The sequence below is a fragment of the Poromitra crassiceps genome (genome assembly GCF_964638095.1).
Source record: "Poromitra crassiceps genome assembly, chromosome: 3".
Taxonomy (NCBI): Eukaryota; Metazoa; Chordata; class Actinopteri; order Beryciformes; family Melamphaidae; genus Poromitra; species Poromitra crassiceps.
The window spans coordinates 5,058,774-5,081,892 of NC_139625.1; the positions used below are offsets into that span (position 1 = coordinate 5,058,774).

The 23,119-nt window shown below is 46.3% G+C and overlaps 1 protein-coding gene across 1 annotated transcript in view; it reads left to right on the forward strand.

Annotated features, from left to right (window-relative positions):
- Positions 1-23,119, forward strand: part of LOC310774174 (brain-enriched guanylate kinase-associated protein-like) — a gene marked incomplete at both ends in the record, with an annotated part of 56,010 nt that overhangs the window by 26,271 nt on the left and 6,620 nt on the right. The window contains 2 exons of the mRNA XM_083634252.1: positions 14,271-14,378; positions 22,452-22,535. Of these exons, the coding sequence (XP_083490378.1) occupies positions 14,271-14,378; positions 22,452-22,535 (192 nt within the window). The remainder of the gene's footprint in view (positions 1-14,270; positions 14,379-22,451; positions 22,536-23,119) is intronic.

Sequence of the window (23,119 nt, forward strand, 5' to 3'; positions counted from 1 at the left end):
GATATATATTGCGATTCTTAAGTATTGCGATTCTACGATTATTACGATTCGATATTACGATTTATTGCGATTTTTGTTTATTTTTTCTTTAATTTTTTCAGTTTGTTTAACAAATTTACCACGAGAGGGATGGGGTTGTGGCCACATTTACCACTGGTACAGGGTTGTGGCACGAGGCGAAGCCGAGTGCTATAAACCCTGTACCAGTGGTAAATGTGGCCACAAACCCCGACCTCGAGTGGTAAATTTGTTTTCTACAACAGCTACCAAATAATATAAAAAATACACAATTGTAACATCCAATTCATTTATTTACAATCATTACTGGTTTCAGAATACATTTATCCTTCCGCCACAGAATATAGTTCCATACACAAGATCAATGATTGCACTAAACATTTAGTTGCCTTTGAGCCAAAAAACAACTAACCTATTCCTTAACGGGATTCACAGTTATTGATACATTGCCTGTAAAAGTACAGTTATTTAAACAGTTATCTAAAGCAGCCCGTTTTGGTGGTGGTGTGTTGATATCTGGTGACGGCAGAGGGCGTTTGTTTGTTTGACAGTCCCAGGTTCGGGGTCCGGGCGCTAGTCCGACCTCCCGCTAGTCCGAACTCGTGACAACTCAAGCTCAGCCAGTTCTCTCTCCCCAATTTCACCATGTCATTCTTTGTTCACTTCACCTTCATCTTCATCTAACCACTGCTCAAAACTCAATCCACCCAGTAAATCAAACGTTACTACGAAATCGGACATTTCCTTGTTAGAGATCGGCCATTTCCTTGTTAGAGATTTGCAGACTGACAGGCTAACAGTGGGCGGAGTCAGCACAGGGAGCGGAGTCAGCATCAGGGAGCGGAGTGATACTGCGGTTGGAGCCGAACTGTAGATTGTTGGCCTATTTACCACTGTTGCTAGCCAATCAGAATCCAGTATTCACTCATGCTGTTGTAGAATTGCTTTTTTACACTAGATTAGAACATGGGAAAAGTTGAATCATACACTAGAGACTGTATATTATATCATGAGTAGGGCTGGGCGATATAGTTAAAAACAGGGGCGGACTGGGATCATAATTCAGGCCGGGCATTAGATACCAAGCAGGCCAGGCCGATATGGGCCGACGCGCGTGAAATTTGTCCGTTTGAAGCCCAATTTGGGCCAAGTCCAATTTTACAATGAGATGCACCCACTTTAACCCTGAAGTGTAATTATTACTTCAGACTAACTAATAAAGTAATAAAACCACTAGTAAACCAGTAGGCGGCGCCTGGCCTGCTGTTCAGTGAGTGGCTTTTTTTCGATTCAAAAAATCGTGACATTAAAAATCGCGATACTTAAGTGAATCGATTTTTTCTCCCACCCCTAATAATTATGCGCAGCTCTCCTCTGCCATCTCATTCTCTCTCCCCCTCTCTCTCTCTCTCACTCCCTCTCTCTCGCGCGTCAGACAGGCACAATGACCGATGAAAAAAAAGTTGTTATACCGTAGTTTTGAGCCCCTGTCATTCAGAGGCTGTTGCATCATCCTACCTGTGCAGTGACATGGGGGAGAAGAAAAGGTAGCGAGAGAAAACAATATCATTCTGCCCAAACTTTCACCAATCTAATCTCATCATGACATCCAAGGATAGGCTATATCTTTCTAGCCGATGCATTTAGAACATTCTTTTCACTTTGATCTTGCTATAGTGTAGCGTATTTACATGCTTGCTGTATTTAAACTGCAGTGAGATTGGTTTGAGAAGCATAATAATATGGAATAATATATATGGAGACAGACGGGGATGAAAGAGGGAGGGGCGGAGCTCAGAGCGCTTTGGTCGGGCTTTTCTGACCGGATTGGATCGCTCCGTGGAATGGATCATGAAAGGGACATTGTGATTCGTTTACTGCACTTCTCCAATGAGCACGTTGTGAATAATTCTACGCTTAAAAGGCGTGGTTATAATACTTAAAGTGTAACTAACCCCCAAAACACTTTTTTTCAGCTTTTAACCAATATATATGACTTTGGGGGTGGTGTGTGAAGAATTCTGGTCAAAATTTCCATATTTGAGACCAAACTGTTGCCATTCTACCATTTGTATCATTTTTCAGCAGCATAACTGGCATAATTGCCCTCTATGGGTGGAACACTGCTTTTTTTTGTGCCCTCAAATGAATGGGATATTTGGTACATCCTGACGTAACGGTGGGTTTAGCACGCGCCCCACTCATGTGAAAAATTGTTTTTTTCCCCCATTGATTATTACTGTAGTTCATGTGGCGCGAGCCCTTTAAGAGCAATGCATTCATGGGTAATGCCTACTGTGGCTAATGTTAGCCTCTAGTTAGTTATGTTACATGGCAGTAAAACCAGATATATAGCTGGAGAGCTATCAGCCCGCACACTCACCGGATAATTTAAAGTCTTAAGGTGCACGGCACAAGAGTTTCTTGAAGCAATAGAGAAGGAGCCAGCACTCAGAGAATCCTTTTGAGGGTTTTTATTCCTGTTGCACCACAACGTACGCGTTTCAGCGTTAGCCTTCGTCAGCGTTGTGCTGTGTCAGGCGGAAAAGGGCGTATAAATACAGCCAGACAGGAAGTACAAACAATTAGTGTAGAAAAAAAGGGGTATAATATATATATATATATATATATATATGTACATTTGAAAAGTGCATTATGCATCGATGAGATATACTAGAATGTAACCCAGCATAGTACACAAGCATTAATACGAGTACAAAGATAGAAAAAATGTATATATATATAATTCGTATTAGAAACATACCACAGCCTCGAGAAAACGACCTGTTGTCTTCAAAGTAACAGCAGGAGAGAAATAAAAAGGACTGGACTTTATATAAAATTAAAATAATAAAACAGTCAAAGAAACCATTTTGTTGTCTTCAAAGTGACAAGGCAGACTGACGCCTATGTAGGCTATAAATTTAAGAAAGTACAAATGACACTACAAATACAAACCAGAATACCAAAAAAGAAATGCTTTTACAGGAAACAGCCCAACAGTAACTCTTCATTCAATCCTTTTGGGTGTTCTGACTGGAGTGTGTGGATCCAAAACGCCTCTCTTTGTAATAAGGCTCGGTCCCTATCACCACCTCTTTTTAAAGGGTTAACAACCTCTATTCCCTGAAACCTGAGAGAACACACATCATGGCCCATAGAATTAAAATGTCTAGCCACAGACGACTTCTCATCACGGTTTCTAATGCTACACTTGTGTTCACAAATACGAGTTTTGAGTTCCCTTTGAGTCTTACCCACATAAATATTGGAACATGGACACTTAAGCAAATAAACCACAAATTTAGTTTTACAAGAGATTCTATTATTAATGTGGTATTTTTTACCAGAATGGGGGTGGGCAAAAAATTCCCCTCTGATCATAGCATTACATTGGATACAATTTCCACAAGGAAAATTACCAGTTGGTAAGTGTGATAAAAAATGTGTGGGGCGTGTGTAGCAATCTGCTTTTACCAGAGCATCTCTCAGGTTCCTCGCACGTTTCTGTGCAAAAATGGGGGGCTGCTCGAACACGTGGCCCACCAAGGGGTCACTGTGTAGGATGTGCCAATGTTTGAGAATGGTTTTCTTAATGTCTAATGAAGCAGGAGAAAAGGTAGTAGCACAAACAATATTGGACTTCCTTACAGAGGGGGCTTTTGGTGTTAGCAGGTCCTGTCTGTTAAGGCCCCTAACCCTCTGCAAGCTCTTACTGAGAGTTTGGTTATCATATCCTTTAAGTATGAACCGTTCACAAAGTTCAGAGGCTTGTTCCTCAAAAGTGTTATCAGTGCTGCAAATTCTCCTCGTTCTCAGAAGCTGGCTGTAAGGCAAACCTTTCTTGAGACTAGGGGGATGAAAGCTGGAGAAGTCCAGGAAGCTGTTCCTGTCAGTTTGTTTTCTATATACCTTGGTCATAAGATGTTCCGATTTAGTCACCAAAACATCTAAAAATGAAATTGATTCTAAACTGTGATCTAAAGTAAATGAAATAGAGGATAGTCTGGAGTTAATGTATACCTTGAATTCTTCCAGTTCATTGAGAGACCCCGTGAAGATGAAAAAAATGTCATCAATGAATCTCAACCAGCAATGTAACAATTCTGAGAAAGGATTATTGTGATACACGAAATCTTCTTCAAACTTCCCCATAAATAGATTAGCGTAATTGGGCGAACAAGGACTTCCCATACTCACACCTTGGCATTGAAGATAGAAAGCATTTTCAAACTTAAAATAATTGGTATTCAACACAAGCTTAGAAAGGTCCACCAGAAAATCACTAGGGGGTGTCAGAGCTGATCTTTTCTCTAGAAAATATGATAAGGCCACCAAACCCTCCTCATGGGGTACATTGGTGTATAGACTGTTGACATCCATCGTACACAACAAGCTATTCTCTCCAATACGTTGTAAAGAGTTTAATTTATTCAAAAAATCAGTCGTATCTTTAAGGTAAGATGGAAGTTGTGTCACACTATGTTTTATGTGGCAATCAATGTATTGAGAAATGGGCTCTGTGATTGACCCACAGCCAGCAACAATAGGCCTTCCTGGTATAGGCTCTATACAACTCTTGTGTATTTTAGGAAGTGTATAAAACACTGGACGTACAGGATGTTTCTGTATCAAAAATTTATATTCATCCTGACTGATCAAAGAATTGCTCAAAGCATTACTCAAAAAATTGTCAACCTTCTGCATAAATTTAATTGTGGGGTCTCCTATTAAAGGAGTGTAAAACTGAGTCATACCAAGTTGTCGCAAAACTTCTGTTCTATATGCTTCTTTATTCTGTATTACAATAGCACCCCCTTTATCAGCATTCTTGATGACAATGGAAGAATCATTAGACAGAGACAGTAGGGCTTTTCTTTCATCAAGTTCAATGTTGGAGTAAAGTTTCTTCTTATAGTACTGACGTACCTTCTGTACAGTGTCTTGTTCGACCAGCCTGCAAAAGGTGGCCACAGAGTAGTTCAACATAGGAGGTACAAATGTACTTTTGGCCCTCAGTCTTGTGGACCCAGAGGTAGAGTCGGGTCCCTGACTCGGAGTCTGTGGGGGGTGAGGCTGTGTAGGAGGGGGGCCCTTGTCAAAGAAAGCACGAAGTTTAACATTTCTTAAGAATTTGAACATTTCGACTCTAGTCTTAAATGAATCAGCTTTGGTAGAAGGAACAAAAGAAAGACCTTTAGATAAGATGGATGTCTCCTGCGTTGTCAGGTGTCTGTTGGAAACGTTGACCACGTTCTGCCCCTCTGGCTGCGGCCTCCTCTCCCTCTGTAAGCGCGACCGGTGTCGCTGGCCTCCCCTACTGATGGCAGTAAAACGCCACTAAATGACCAAATTGATAGAACTTTTAACCATTTTGAGTAACACTGTTTCCATACGGATCACCAGCGTTAGTTTTTTGTTTATAACGTGGCTATATTCATAACGTTTATATCTCGGATGCGTTATTTCGAATCCCACAGTTACGCTAAAACGCACATAGGTTACGTCTCGAATCCCACATAGGTTACGCTAAAACCACCACCGCAAAGCGTGTGGGTTTCAGGACGAAACAGTCTCGAGCCACTATCGTCATCTTTAGAGCACAATATTTCTGGAATGCAAGTTTAACTAAACCGTTACATGTCCTCTGCATTCTACATAGAATTAAGATATTACGGGTTGTTTTATTTTGTATGTTACATACTTATTGGCCAAGAATTCTGCCAGGTAAGGAGAGGAGTGTGGGCGGCCATATTGCCTGCGGGGTTTTCAGATCGAGTGGAGAGCCGTTTTGCAGGAAATCTGGGGGGGTTAGTCCCCCTTTAAGGCCGCGTGTAGCGCCGACACGAAAATAGAGACTGCGCCGGTCCACGCCCACTAATATGGGCTGCGCCTGGCGCTAAACGCTAATTTAAGGCCAGTGGGATGATAGGGCCCACAGTATGTTATTCAACAGTTGAATAAAGTACAGTATCTCATATTGAAGATACATATTTGAATACTGTCATTGTAACCAGGTAAGACTTTGTGTCCAATGATTTGCCTACTTTGTCTAAGTGGCTAATGTACACAACATCTATGTAAGATTACAGTACATTAGCGAATCCCCATGGATAAATGTGGCCATTGCATACATACATCAAAGAATAATAGGACATTATGAATAGAGCAAATACAGTTATGTTGTTTTACTGATGGCACACAAGATGCTGTGGTGCGGTGCTCAAGCAGCAAAAGGAGCTGTCCGTGGTGCTGAACATCATTGTATGTATCCTCTATTGAGATACAGTAATTTATTCAAGGGTTGAATAAAGTACAGTATCTCAATAGAGTCCGAGTCATCAGTGCTGCAAGTCCGAGTCGAGTCACGAGTGCTGAAAACAAGTGTAGGACCTGAATCCGAGTCTGGACTGGAGTACTACTACAACACTGATTCAACCACATTATAGGGAAATCCTTGATTTGCTTGCACCTCTCTACAAAGAGGTCAGGGTGCAAGGTTGCCTACTAAACTGCCGCTCTAAAGCTAAACGAGGTCATGTTTTTGCTGATGGGTGCTTTACTCAAAACGCACTGCATCAGTGGGCGGCGCCATACAACAGCCTCTTGTGTTCCAAATCTTTATTGTAATGCTGCGTTATGCCAAAGACGATGGGATTCAAGCAAGACGGCCCAACTTCAACTCACTTCCTGTCATTTTGTCACGTGGGTTTTGCACATGGTTTTCCACGGACACGCCCACTTAGAGTTTCGGCAGGTTTGAGTCAATGGTTGACCACGCCCATTTAGGAGACTTGCTGCTATACCATTTGTTAGAATTGGCGGGGCCTGCGGTGACCCATCTATAGGGTCACTGCATGAAATAGGCCACGCCACGTTGACTCCCATTCACCAGCGTCATTTTCCTTGAATTAAACATAGCTAAAAGCTGTTGTGTGGTGGGCTGCGCAGACAACAAATGTAAAAAATCGCCAATTCAAGTTTTTTTGTACTCCTGAGCAAAACAAGGAAGCCATTGAGAATTGGCGAGAAGAAAATGTGGTTTTAGCAGTCAAGGAAGTAAGTTGGAGTGTTCATCTTCCATATATACGATCTTTGTGTGCAACTACGTGGAGAACGCCAGCGCGTCTGATGCCATCTGTTTGACGCTACACCAGCGATGTACCTTTCCCTCTCCATTGGAGGAAGAGTGCTGAAATAATCTTTTGACATTATCTAAAAAGAAAACTGTCCAAATCCCTGTAAAACCCCGCAAAACTATTTCTATCTGACGAGAGTTCCTCCGTTCACCCCGGGTAGCCGTGGTTTGTTTTGCTAGCTGCAGTCCTCAGGCAGTGCTTCCTTGTATTTTCCCCCATCTTGGGTGTGGCTTCTGAATGATGACGTGTTACGCAGTGTCTCTATAGTAATATAATATCTATGATTATGCATACCGGAGACCTTCCACAGCTTCCCTGCATCATCCAGTGGTTTCTGTCCCCACCTTTAATTTTTGGGCAATGTCCCCTTCATCAGGAAATGTTAGCACAGTACATGTGAACGTTAGTGACTTAACTGTTTGTTGATCCGCGTTATTTTATTTAAAAGAAAAGAAAAATAGTAGGGTCAATTTAACGTTTATTGATCTCTACGGAGAAATTGGTTTGTTGCAGCAGCAAAATGATGGGAAACAGCAGCAATAAAACCAATAAAAAGCAATAAAAATATCGTATAACCACAACAGAGCCAGACTCTTTCAGTGGTTTAGGGAACAGGAAAGGTGAGAGTACAGCTCCTATAGAGACACTGCATGAAATAGGCCACGCCCATCACGGGAGAAAGCGCTCCGTTCACTTCCACACACCAGCGTCATTTTCCTTGAATTAAACATAGCTAAAAGCTGTTGTGTGGTGGGGCTGCGCAGACGACAAATGTAAAAAAATCGCCAATTAAAGTTTGTACTCCCGAGCAAAACAAGGAAGCCATTGAGAATTGGCGAGAAGAAAAATGTGGATCTAGCTCTCAATGAAGTAAGTTGGAGTGTTCATCTTCCGTATATATGATCTTTGTGTGCAACACACGATCATGCACGCGACATAAGAGAACGCCAGGATTGGCGGGGAGGGGGTTGTTTCCCCCCGTTTTGGGCGTGGATTCTGAATGACGACGCGCTCCGCAGTGTCTCTATAGCTAAACACTGCTCTGGTGATGGACGAATGTTCTGAGCTTCTCCCAGAGTAGAAATACGATTTATCTTCCTACATGGAATACATTTCTATCTCCATGTATTAATCATGCCATAACTAATCAGATTCATCCATGTTCCTGAAACACAGCCTGATCCCAGGAGTCTGGGGTCAGATCACCCTGACCTCAGCCCTCTAAACATTCACATGATCGATCATATTTGATTTAGGATCAATTCACTTCAGCTGCATAGTTTATCATGCCGGACACAAAACAATATCCGACCAATAACTGTTTTGTTTGTGTGTGTGTGTGGGGGGGGGGGGGGGGGGGGGGGGGAGGGGGGTATAGCGTGATCCTCCCACGCGCTATGTGCTGCTGGTGAAACTCCTCACTGTCAGGTGAATAGAAGTGGCTGGGCGACACTGTATCGGAGGAGGCATGTGAGAGTCTACTCTAGACCCTCCCCAGATCACAGAGGGGACGGAGCAACGACGACCGGGACCACTTAGGGTGCTTTCTCACTGGCGCCCCGGTACCGTTCCCGAGCACACTTGTCCCCAAATTGACCACAGTTTGGGAACATTTGACGAGTGTGAACGTTGCGTACGGTTCCGTCCTATACCCCCGGGCGCCCAACGGGGAACCGTGACAGGATCCACTTGAAAAGGTGGTCTGATGGGGCGCTTTGGCGCACCCACTTGCGGAACACTTGCGAGTGTGAAAGCCAACCGTTCCGAACCACATAGACAACAAACGGGCGACGATAAACTCCAGGCATGGTTGATGATGCAAGTGCACTCTGTTGCCCGTTTCCAAGCGCGGAAGAAATGCTGTAATGTGAAAGCTGGCCAGCGGGGGAGAGGGGCGGGCGGGGGGGCAATCGTTCCCGAGTGCGGAACAGAACGGCGGAACGAAAGCAATCGTTTCTCCAGTGAGAAAGCAGCCTTAGAGAGGGAGATCGGTACAATTAGGAGGAGAAGGGGAAAAAAGATCCATGTTAAAGACATCATGGCACGATAGCAATAGAAAATGAACGAGTTCGGTGATAGATTGCCTTGGTTCTGTGAGGAATGTGTGCTTGGCTGGCTTCCTACAGGTATAAGTGAATAGAGTAATTATGGTGACCCTGAAAGCCCTGAAGCATTTATTATTGGTCACAGATTCTCACCAGGACAGCCAAATTGCAGATCATGACTTTCTCATGGATGCCTATACCAGGCAGTGTGGAAGGTGCTAGACAGAAAATAGCCCTGGTGAGTGAGGGACATGTGTTGTGAACGTGTGTTCTGTCTGTGTGTACAGTATAGTACGTGCCCATCTCTGTGCTGTGTTCCTCCGTGCTTTTCAACGACACGCAATTAGTGACATTTGCAGTGCAGTCGTTAGTCGAAGCTCTTGAATGAAAACGTCAACTAACGCCAACGTCATCGTTCAAACGGCCGCTGGGTTGGAGAGCCGTGGCTGCTGCTGCTGCTGGCGTGCATGTTGGAGATGATTTGACGATTCTTTGGGAGAATGCACTGTTTTCCGTGATACGCATGAGTTCATGTTCGGATAAACGCTTGATTTCTCCGTCAGGCACTACAACTAAGGCCTATACACATGCTGCGCGGGAATATTGCTCGCGTCACGTGGGGATTTTCTCTGAATAAGAATCAGGGTATGGCTTTGGGAGAGACCGCGCTCTCCTGCCTTTCGTTCTACGCAAGTGCAGTTTATTAAGGAAAATGTGTTAAGAAAAAGAGAGAGGTGGTGACTCCCTTGTCGACTATAACGGGTTTACGTTAGGCTCTCATGGTCGGCCGATTCAGAAGTTTAGTAGACACGACATCTCGCAAGTAGGGATGGGGCCGATCCGATCCAATATCGGTATCGGGTGCCGATAGTGGCACTAATTCACGGATCGGATCGGAATCGGGGAGGGGGGGGATTTTTTTTTTTTGCAATTCCAGCGCGGGCCGCAATTTTCCCATGTGTAATAGTATCCTTCTTTGCCTTGTATATTTTCTTAATTTTGTCTGCTTTTTGCAAGGTATATATATATTTTTTAATCTTGAATTGGCCAAATCTTTGCCTATACTGTATATTCAAGAAAAATATTGGCATCGGCATAATATCGGTACCGGCAGATATCCAAATTCAGGTATTCGGATCGGAAGTGAAGAAATGTGGATCGGTGCATCCCTACTCGCAAGGGTTAGAATGGGCTTTGTACAGGAAGGCGGTCATCTCTGGGAATGTTGAATTGAAAAGATTCTATAACGAGGCTAGAAAAACCGAGTGCATGGTTTCCCCCTCCACCAGAAGACGGTATCAACTGGAGTGGAGTTCTCTGCTCTCCTCTGTGAACCGCAGTCTCCGCTAATTGCATCTCATGGGAGATCTTCGTTTGTTGCCCAGTGAAGAGGCAGAATCTCCAGCAGACTACAGAAAATGAATTGGCGTTTCTTAGACATAGTCTCAGGGCATATTTCTCGCATTTTATACACGGCTCTCGCAAGTCAACAAGTCTCGCCCCCAAAATCAATAAGTGAAACAGTTTTTACTTTGCGGTTCTGCATCATAAAGGAGCGAAGGGATCAACTGTGCCTTCGCTGGCTCAGGCAGAATACAAACGCCTGATCTCAGGTCATGGTTACCTGTGTTTCCTAGTAATTAGAGGAAACTTTTAATTGTCTTGGAGACGAGAATAAATAACGCACCAGTGGGGAAAAACAGACGGACGGGGCAGGCTGAGAGATATTTAAATTGGCACATAGAGACGCCTTAACTGCCATGTTGTGAAGAATAATATCCCTCCTCGTCCACTGGATCAATCTCCTTAAGATGCCACGATAGAAGCTTTGCATATTAATCTCCCATGCTGCTGTTTCAATATGCGCACCGACTGATAACAATGTGCTGGTGACAGCCTGTGCATCCCCAGTGCAGTATGACTGGAGGAGATAGCGGCGATGAGCTATAGGACTCGTCCCCCTGGCCATAACCCGGTAATTAAAACTAGACGTCTTCCCTCTCTTCAAAACACTGACGAAGATCACGTCCGTGCTAATCCTATTACGATCACACCCTCTGTTCATTTGAATCGACACTGTTTCCAATATGGCCTCCGATCACGTCTGAGCGAAGCATCGATATGATGGAGGATGCAAGAGATGACTGGAGGATAGGAGCGCTGTCAAAGTCAGCAGCTACAGTGGGTTGGGGGGGGGGGGGTGGATTAAGCCGTACTTTTAAGTCATAGTTTATTTTGAAAACGCACATCGTTGGGGGCCACTTAAAGGGATACACCACTTTTTCGGGAGTTTAGCTCATTTGCTCATCTTTAGCTCATTTAGCTCATCCCCCCCCACATAACCAAGGTACACCATGCCTTTACGTTACGATTTTTCTGCCAGTGTTGGTCAGCCTTTCTGCTTGACAATCCCATTTTGCTGCAGTAAAAAAAAAACAGACTGGAAACTTTATCTGATTAGATCAAACAGATGTTGGCAAAGTTTTTTCCTTTGGGGACATCATTTGCAGTTAGAAAAAATGTAACAAATCACAATATATTGCAATATTGCAATACTCAATATATCGCAATATTAGCATATCGCAATACTACCGTATCATGACTTAAAGCCCCTGCACTCGCCATCTTCGGCTGCTCAGAGTCCTCTCTGCTCCTCCCTACGGCTATACAACAGTCTCTGACGCAGGGGACGACTATCGCCAAGAGACTCATTTTGAAGGAGTAGAAGTCCCCCTCTCCACCTTCTTTTCAGCTGTGGCTGACAGACATGGTCTCAGTTATACATATGGAAAGACTTCGGTTCCTGAGGACCAATTCATGTAGGAAATTCACAATCATCTGGGACCCATTTCTGGACTACTTAAATGAGGTTAAGAACGACAAGTAACTTGTCTAATAACAACTAGCTTGGCTGACTTCTCATGGACCCCTTGCATGGGATTCCACGCACATTTCTTACAAGCACATGGGAACTTGATGCGGCTGGTAGCGCTATTTTGTCATATTAATGTTGGTATATGTATGTTTTGTTTGTTTTTGATTTTTGTCTGAGCCTGTTTTTGTTTTCTATGTTCTGAAAATTATAAAATAAAATATGAAAAAAAAGCCCCCCTCCAGTCAGTTTTGTCATTTTTAAGCTATTTCATGTGTAGCCGTGTTTTTTCCTGCTCTGCTAATTAGCCAAAGTGTTGCCGCTGTATTTTGTTGACAAATAACCTTATTTTGGGCTCAAACTCCTAAATTGGCTCATGTGCTAGAAAGGGGTGCTGACATCAGACGCTGACATCAGACAGGTGACGTGGTTGTCAACGCTCACGTCACCTGTCATATTAATAATATACAGCCATGAGTGAATACAATCTGCTGTTAGCTTGGCTTAGCTACGTTTGCTAACCTGGTTCGTTCTGGCTCAAAACGCCGCGATAGTCACTTTTAACCAGTTCGAGTTACGCTCTGTCAATTACTTTTGCTTATACGCCCACCAGCTTTGATATCTGTCGGCTGGTTATGCTGATATTTATAACAATATGTGGCTTCTGGGTGAACTATTAGCGGAGTTGAGGCAGCCATACTGTTTCCTGTCTGACCGGCTGGAAGGGAGACGGAGATCGTATTGAAGGTAGGAGCGAGGCTCGGCCAAAGCACACAGGACGCGGAAGCGCAGCGCAGAAGCAGCAGAGCGTGCTGAGAGAGTTCTCCTTTTTGGACTACATTGCTCCAGCCATGACGTTAGAGATGTAACGGTATGAACATTTCACATCACGATTATCGTGACCAAAATGATCACGGCTATCGTATTATCACGGTATTCGTAAAAAAAAATCTGAAAATGTTCAAAAAGTACTGAGAGGCTCACTGAAATCATTTTGCAACGCTTCATATTGAAAACTCAGACCCACAAAGGATTGAGACACTCACTGAAATCATTTCTCCAAGGCTGCACGTTTGAATCTGAGAGACTGTTGCCAACTTTGGTTGATGATGGACGGTATTTACGGTGTTTTTCAAAGCACTGTAATCACGGTACCACCGTTTTAATGATAATGAAAATTCGAAACGGTACGGTTATCGTAAGGAATTGTATCACGGTTGTCATTAAAACCGGTTATCGTTACATCCCTACATGACGTTGCAGTGGAACATCTCACCAATAGACGAACTTTGGTGCAAAAGATTAAGACGGGTGACGTAGTTGATGACGGCGCGCGCAGTTTTTCATTTCCACTGTACAGCAGGACTGCACACAGGTAGAAAAGTGAGTGGAGATGGGCTTTAAGTATGGTGATAATATCATATCATGGGGCATGTGGTGAAGACTACAAACCTGAGAGTAACGAGCCAGAGACAGATTGCCAGCGAGCTGCGTGTCCCGACAGCTGATTCATGAGACCCTAACACAATTGGATTTGAATATCAATGCTGGCCTATTGCTTAAACTGACATTAATTGCCACCTATTAGATTGGCTGCGCCCCCCCCCCCCCCCCCTGTATTTCAAAACAATCATCGCCATTGGGAGATTAGAGGATGAGGGGGAGGGCGAGCGAGAGCGAGGGCGAGCGAGAGCGCGCCCTAAAAGCTGAACCATTTGTCATCATGGTGCTGTGTGGCAGAGGGTTGACAATTACTGTCGTACATGCATGTGTGTGTGCAGGAGAGAGAGAGAGAGAGAGAGAGAGTAATGAAGAAATCACTATTTCCAAGTCAAAAATGCCTGTCACTCCAGCGCAGTCATCTTGCATTTCTTTCACTGAAGATGGAATCTCTCTCTCTCTCTCTCTCTCTCTCCGAGAGTAATTGATTCTAGATGAGCTCTGGCAAGTGTAATCTTCTTTTAATTAAGACCTGCTGCTGGCACAGGCGTTCACACTGATAGTGACTTACGGCTCTCATCCTCTCATTTCTCTTCCCCTCTTCTATCATCTTACTTCTCTCGTTTGCTCCTCCAACTCTGGCCTCTCCCTCGTCGTACCTTCTACCCATCTCCTGGTCGTCTACTCTTGTCTTCTTCTGCCATCATCCCTTCTCCTCCCCTCATCCCCTGGATTCTCTCTCTTCCTCCCCTCCAGTCGCAGCACCACGAGGAGGAGAAGAGAGCCCTCAGCCGGGAGATCATCGTCCTCAACAACCACCTGATGGAGGCTAAGATCACCATTGAGAAGCTCCGAGAGGACAATGTGAGTCTGCACAGCTCCGGGCCTTGCAACCAATACCGTCAGTCGGCTTGTAGGGACAATGTATTGAAATTCAAGAGATCGCAATGCAAACATTTTACGATACGTATCGTGGCTCATCCATCACAATTTCACATTCACAGCCATTGAAGTGATATGATATGCACTTGGTAACGACAGCTGGCATTTTGAAATATGTCATTGCTAGAAAGGTTTGTGGCTCAGAAATAAGCGTAATTCTGCAGTCACTTTGTCGACGTTGAACCTTCGTTCATCACGTCGTATCGTGGCTTGTATCGAATAGCGAATGCCACATCGTGTATTAAATCGTATTGCGATCTGCGATTGCAGATTGTCCCTGGCTTGTGACACCGCACCAAGCAAAGACCCTCAAACTTCATACCAGCACCACAATGTCTATCCTCCACAACATGTCATCCGACTTATACGGCCATAAATATCACGTAGCAGTGCAAAACGACCGCATATCACGTCTGCTAGATCAGCGCCCCTCAGTGGCAGAGAAAAAGTACTACGCTACTTCCGCACAAAAGCAAATTGAAAGTTGAAAGTTGAAGCAAGTTGAAAAAGCGACTTTCATCGATTTTATTGCAAAAAGCTGACAAAGAATTAAGAGTGGGCTGCGCAGGTCCGACTGGTGCGTGAGGTTCTGGAGGAGGGCTCAGCCGGAGGTGTTTTGGACCCGGGCAAGGTGAGGGGAAAGGCGGGTAGGGGTGGTGGGCTGGTTAGAGTTAGGTATTGGGTTTGGGGTAGGGGTGGTGGGCTGGATACAGTTAGGTATTGGGTTTGGGGTAGGGGTGGTGGGCTGGTTAGAGTTAGGTATTGGGTTTGGGGTAGGGGTGGTGGGCTGGTTAGAGTTTGGTATTGGGTTTGGGGTAGGGGTGGTGGGCTGGTTAGAGTTAGGTTTTGGGTTTGGGGTAGGGGTGGTAGGCTGGTTACAGTTAGGTATTGGGTTTGGGGTAGGGGTGGTGGGCTGGTTAGAGTTAGGTTTTGGGGTAGGGGTGGTGGGCTGGTTAGAGTTAGGTTTTGGGTTTGGGGTAGGGGTGGTGGGCTGGTTACAGTTAGGTATTGGGTTTGGGGTAGGGGTGGTGGGCTGGTTATAGTTAGGTATTGGGTTTGGGGTAGGGGTGGTGGGCTGGTTACAGTTAGGTATTGGGTTTGGGGTAGGGGTGGTGGGCTGGTTAGAGTTAGGTATTGGGTTGGGGTAGGGGTGGTGGGCTGGTTAGAGTTAGGTTTTGGGTTTGGGGTAGGGATGGCAAAGAACAGATAGCCATGTGAAGAAGCCATGTTTCACCACATCATGTCCACATGTGGTGAACATGTGGACACATGTGAAACCCATGGGAAGCGTGTGGTTTTGGAACATTTTCACATGTGGAAAAACACGTTATCACATGTTATAACATGTGATAACATGTTTGGCCACATGTTGTATAGCAACATGTTTTCTACATGTGGAAAACAACATTCACATGTGTTTCACATGGGAATTTACATGGGTCTCATACATTTCACATGTGAAAACGTTCCAAAACCACACACTTCCCATGGGCAAAGCATGTTTCACATGTGTTCCACATGTTGTCACGTGTGAAATTTAACATGTTTTCACATGTGATCCCATGTGAAATTGCACATGTGAAGTTCACGGGGGTTTTCTGTAAGGGACATCTGCACTATATGAGCTCCAAGGTGGCACAGCGGAGGGAGAGATAGATAGATAGATAGATTTGGAGGGATTATTTGGAAATCAATGGATGTGAGCTCAGGGCCATGTGGCAATCTGGTGCCTCCCTCTCTTTGAAGTGCTTTTACCTCGGGGTCTTTCTCTCTGTGGGCTCTGGTAAGGTGGACTGCTTCTTCTGACCCATGGAGTATTCTCACAATCCCTCCAGATCCAGCCACGCTGATTGGGGTCAAGGTTCATCGTGAGTGGGAGGGGAGCTTGCCCCATCGGAGCCGGCAGCAAGGCAGCCGCGTCCTCCAGAGAACAAGCGTTGAATTCACCGCTCATAACATGGGAATGAATCAAATCACCCGCTAAATGTGTGACGCCTCAGAGGGAGAAATGAACAAGTCAGACGAAATAAGGTGTATTATGAACTCTATGTTGCTCGACATGACGAATCCAACAAATCTATAATGAGTCATATGTATTTTTATTCGACTGTGTGACACTCCCCGTCTGATACAGGGCCACACGGAGCTGTCGCCATCTGTTCAAATAGTCACAAGCAAGACAGAAATTACTTGACATTTTGCCCTGACTGCAAATATAGAACTACAATATGTTAAGACGTCATCATAAGACCTCTAAGTTTGGCTCTGAACCAGCTGGAAGCACATCGCTCTGGCTGACACTCACGGGGGAGAAAGGGCGCACAGCCAGCAGTGACTGACATCACCGAGCTCTCAGTCAGACGGCCATTTGTACTGTAGCCTACCAGCCACAAGAAACACCAGGGATCCCAAATGTACTCTCAGTCATAGAGCCATTTGTACTGTAGCCGCCTACCAACCACAAGAAACACCAGGGATCACAAATGTACTCTCAGTCAGAGAGCCATTTGTACTGTAGCCTACCAGCCACAAGAAACACCAGGGATCCCAAATGTACTCTCAGTCAGAGAGCCATTTGTACTGTAGCCTACCAGCCACAAGAAAGAAACACCAGGGACCCCAAATGTACTCTCAGTCAGAGAGCCATTTGTACTGTAGCCTACCAGCCACAAGAAACACCAGGGATCCCAAATGTACTCTCAGTCAGAGAGCCATTTGTACTGTAGCCTAACAGCCACAAGAAACGCCAGGGATCCCAAATGTCCCATGGTGACAAAATGAAAAGAAATAAAGTGATTTGGAAAGCGGTCAATAAGTAGTGGGGGGAGGTGAACCTCTCGGAGAGCAGGCTTTGATGTTAGTGGAAGTCGTGTCAGGGTGGTGGTGTTATAAACCAAATGGGAGAAATGACCTTATAGAATGTGGTGCAGGTAAAAAAAAAATACAGTTAGGACTCAAGATTCTTATGAAAATACCCCCCAAAAAACAAAATTTAAATATGCCCCCATGGCAGAAATCTGGAGAAAAAGGTGGCATTATAATGCCACATGCACACACACAAAAACGCCACCTGGGCAGATAACACCTGTGACGTCACTCGGGCTACTGTATTGATTGTAACAATAATAATATACAGTCAATGTGTACAGCAGAAAACTTTCCAAAACACCAGACATACGATAATTATCGTATTGATCGTATTTGATCAATGAACCTCTGGTACGATAATTCAACACTGCCCAGAATGCATTTCGGCACTGAAGCAAGCAGAAGAATAATCCGCGACGCCATTTTTTCCCGAAGGCAACTGTCTAGCTTGGGCTCTATCTAAGGTTAATATGGCACTTTATGACGTTTTAATAGTTTCAGTTTGTCAAACATGACTAGGACTGAAACTAGTAGACCCCAAGTAATATCGGTTTTTCAAAATAACACCTATTTGGAAATATCATTTTGGAGAACCAGAGACCGCAGCCGACCGACCATCTCAGCTCATCTAACCCGGCTCTAGACTGGTTTCAGGCGGATAAGACGGATGGACAGACGCTCGGCATATGGATGTAATGACCCGAGGGAACGTTTATTGTTTATTAAAAACATCACAGGTGTTATTGCTAGATTTAAGAGTTTTTATCTGCGCGTGCCAGATGCTTCACAAAAACCAGTCTAGATGCAGCTGTATGTGTGTGGGGGAAAAACAAAAAACAAAAAAGAATCCTAATTGCTCTATAAAAGCCCCACATATGAATGCAACTAAACTGCACCAAGCTCTTTAAAGATAGAAAGAGAAGGGAACTGGTGGGAATAGCGTGATCCGCCCACGTTGCTAAACATCCTGCCGGTGAAACTCCCTGCTGTCAGGTGAAAAGAAGCGGCTGGCAACTGTGCATGTGTCAGAGGAAGCATGGTGCTAGTCTACGGCTCTCCCTAGATCGGCAGAGGGTGGAGCAGCGACCGGGGCAGCAGCGGGGGAAATTGGGCAAGTGCAATTGGGGAGAAAATGGGGGAGGGAATCAGAAAAAGATAGAAAAAAGGAGGAAGCAAGCAAGCAAGGAAGGAAGGAAGGAAGGAAAGAAAGAAAGGTGTTTACTGCTTAAAAAAACCTACCAACCAACCACACATTCACACGCCCACACACCTCAGACACACAAAGACACAGACAACAAAACTGAGCACAATAACATTTACAGTCGCTGTTGCCAAAGGAAGAAAGAAAGACAGAAAGAGAGAAAGAGACAAAGCGACATGAGCTTATTAGGCCATGTTCAGACTAGGAGGCCAAATCTAGACTCAGCCCTCAGTCTTAATCGGTTTCACTCCTGTAAGACTGAGAATATTACCATTTAAATCTTTGCATAACGTTAGGTGGCGCTGTTGGAAGCCTTGCATCGGAGAACCAATCATGAGTGTTGTGGGCGGGCCTGCTTTCTGGGGGCAATGACGCTCATGCAGAACCCGTGTCTCGTAAAACATCGCCGCGTTTGCGGAGAAACATATTAATCACTTAGAAACAAACATAACCTGTTAATAGGACGTGTTTCATCCGGCCCCGGCGGCTAGAGGTCTTTCCCCCAGCGATAAACCCGACTCCCGGGGCTAACGTTCCAGAGCCTGTTGATGACTCACAGTAGCAAGCGGACCACTTCCGGGTAGGAAACATTATGGTAAAATAAACAACAGGTATAAACTCTCTTTGCAGCACATCGGTGTCTTGCTCTATATTGGAACTATGAAACATTGCATTGCCGCTACCAAATAAAATTCTAATAATAAATGTAGGCGTGTCTGCTGCCGGCCGTTCTCGCCGGGCTCGGACAGACAGTTTCTGACAGTGAAATTCCCAGACGTTTGGTGGCGCAGCTCACCAAACGTCTGGGAGCCGAGACTAGGCCAAATCTGATTTGTGAACTTTAATGGCCTATTAATGATTCTATCCAGATTGGTTTTATGAGTCTGGACGCTCCAAGTCTGATTTGTGTCACTTGTCCCAAACCACATATGGAGGTCTGGACACACAGATCCGACTTGAACACTTGCCCAAATCAGATTTGTGGCAGTGCGGACACACTCCCAAATCAGATTTGGGAAACCAATCAAGATAATGATGATTAATGACTTTAGCAGCAAATCGGATTTGCCTGTAGTGTGAACATGGCCTTAGACTAGAGGGTGCAGATTAGTGGCTGGCAGGCCTATTTCAGACAAGTCTAATGTAATGAGTAGAGACTGTGGCCGGCCAGATAGCAGATGTATTATAGTGAAAAAGTTCTGTGGAGTTAATAATAATAATCATAATCTGCTGAAAGAGAGAGCGCTGCTCTCAGTGAGACTCCCTCTGTAGAAATAAAGGTAACAATAAAATAAAATAAAATAAAATAAAATAAAAGTATGAGAAATTGGACAATGACAAATTGGCCAATTGTGGAGGCATTCACAGTGAACAGGTCAGTCATCAGAAAAGATGTGCACTTTATTTTGTCATTTCCAATTTTTCTAGTTGAAAGAAGTGAGTTTGAACTCAAGTTTGAATTGCATGGGAAATATCACATGATGATGACATCACGTTCTCTTTTCGAAAAGTAACAAAGAGTACCTTTTTTTTTCTTCTTCTTTTTACGTTTACAAAAGTAGGTGATAACTGAACTGCTCACAAGCTTGCTTCTTAGGCCATTAGGCTACCACCACCATCACCCACCACCATCACCCACCTCCCACCACCATCACCCACCACCATCACCCACCTCCCACCACCATCACCCACCTCCGACCACCATCACCCACCTCCCACCACCATCACCCACCACCATCACCCACCTCCCACCACCATCACCCACCTCCCACCACCATCACCCACCACCATCACCCACCTCCCACCACCATCACCCACCTCCCACCACCATCACCCACCACCATCACCCACCTCCCACCACCATCACCCACCTCCCACCACCATCACCCACCTCCCACCACCATCACCCACCTCCCACCACCATCACCCACCACCATCACCCACCACCATCACCCACCACCATCACCCACCACCATCACCCACCACCATCACCCACCACCATCACCCACCACCATCACCCACCACCATCACCCACCACCATCACCCACCTCCCACCACCATCACCCACCACCATCACCCACCTCCCACCACCATCACCCACCTCCGACCACCATCACCCACCTCCCACCACCATCACCCACCACCATCACCCACCTCCCACCACCATCACCCACCTCCCACCACCATCACCCACCACCATCACCCACCTCCCACCACCATCACCCACCTCCCACCACCATCACCCACCACCATCACCCACCTCCCACCACCATCACCCACCTCCCACCACCATCACCCACCTCCCACCACCATCACCCACCTCCCACCACCATCACCCACCACCATCACCCACCACCATCACCCACCACCATCACCCACCACCATCACCCACCACCATCACCCACCACCATCACCCACCACCATCACCCACCACCATCACCCACCACCATCACCCACCTCCCACCACCATCACCCACCACCATCACCCACCTCCCACCACCATCACCCACCACCATCACCCACCTCCCACCACCATCACCCACCACCATCACCCACCTCCCACCACCATCACCCACCACCATCACCCACCACCATCACCCACCTCCCACCACCATCACCCACCACCATCACCCACCACCATCACCCACCTCCCACCACCATCACCCACCACCATCACCCACCACCATCACCCACCTCCCACCACCATCACCCACCACCATCACCCACCACCATCACCCACCTCCCACCACCATCACCCACCACCATCACCCACCACCATCACCCACCTCCCACCTCCCACCACCATCACCCACCACCATCACCCACCACCATCACCCACCTCCCACCTCCCACCACCATCACCCACCACCATCACCCACCACCATCACCCACCTCCCACCACCATCACCCACCACCATCACCCACCACCATCACCCACCTCCCACCTCCCACCACCATCACCCACCTCCCACCACCATCACCCACCTCCCACCACCCACCTCCCACCACCATCACCCACCTCCATCACCCACCTCCCACCACCCACCTCCCACCTCCCACCACCATCACCCACCTCCCACCACCATCACCCACCTCCCACCACCATCACCCACCACCCAACACCATCACCCACCTCCCACCTCCCACCACCATCACCCACCTCCCACCACCATCACCCACCTCCCACCACCATCACCCACCTCCATCACCCACCTCCCACCTCCATCACCCACCACCATCACCCACCTCCCACCACCATCACCCACCTCCCACCACCATCACCCACCTCCCACCTCCATCACCCACCTCCCACCACCATCACCCACCACCATCACCCACCTCCCACCACCATCACCCACCACCATCACCCACCTCCCACCACCATCACCCACCACCATCACCCACCTTCCACCACCCACCTCCATCACCCACCTCCCACCACCATCACCCACCTCCCACCACCCACCTCCCACCACCATCACCCACCACCATCACCCACCTCCCACCACCATCACCCACCACCATCACCCACCTCCCACCTCCCACCACCATCACCCACCTCCCACCACCATCACCCACCTCCCACCACCCACCTTCCACCACCATCACCCACCTCCATCACCCACCTCCCACCACCCACCTCCCACCACCATCACCCACCTCCCACCACCCACCACCATCACCCACCTCCCACCTCCCACCACCATCACCCACCTCCCACCACCATCACCCACCTCCCACCACCATCACCCACCTCCCACCTCCATCACCCACCTCCCACCACCATCACCCACCTCCCACCTCCATCACCACCACCTCCATCACCCACCTCCCACCACCATCACCCACCTCCCACCTCCATCACCCACCTCCATCACCCACCTCCCACCTCCATCACTTTGACAAAATCTTTCTGCCACTTTCAGGACTTGTACAGGAAAGACTGCAACCTGGCAGCCCAGCTGCTGCAATGCTCCAAGTCTCACTACAGAGCCCACAAGATGTCTGAGGTGAGTTCCCCAGCACCGTTGCAACCAATGCATTCATATAATGTGCGCCAGCTATAAATAGCAATGGCAGGTTGTCAATTCAAATTTGTGTTGCAATGAACCCAGTTGCTCTTCAAAGCTATGCTGATATGGGTTTTAAATTCCACCATTCGAATGGGGCGGGGGAGAAAAAAGAATTGCAAATATTTGTGGAAAAAGTTCACAGTAGCAGAATGCTGCAGATAGTTCAAATTCAATAATTGATCAGATGAAAGAGAATCAGATCCTGTGCTGTATATAATCCTGTGCTGTATATAATCCTGTGCTGTATATAATAATCTATAATCTATATATTATATAATATAATGGCTCACTGTGAGCCATTACAAGCCACAGTGAGTGGTCACAGACGATACATCCGATCGGCAATTAGGCCCCGCCCCCCTTTTAGGGGGGAAACACAAGCCTCTCCCCGTTGACTTCAATGTAGAATAGCAGTACCAAAAAAAAAGTATAGAAAAATAACAGAATCAATCTCGTTTATTAATGACCCCAAAACACCATGACATGACAATATATTACAACTCGTCTGGCCATAGAATGAG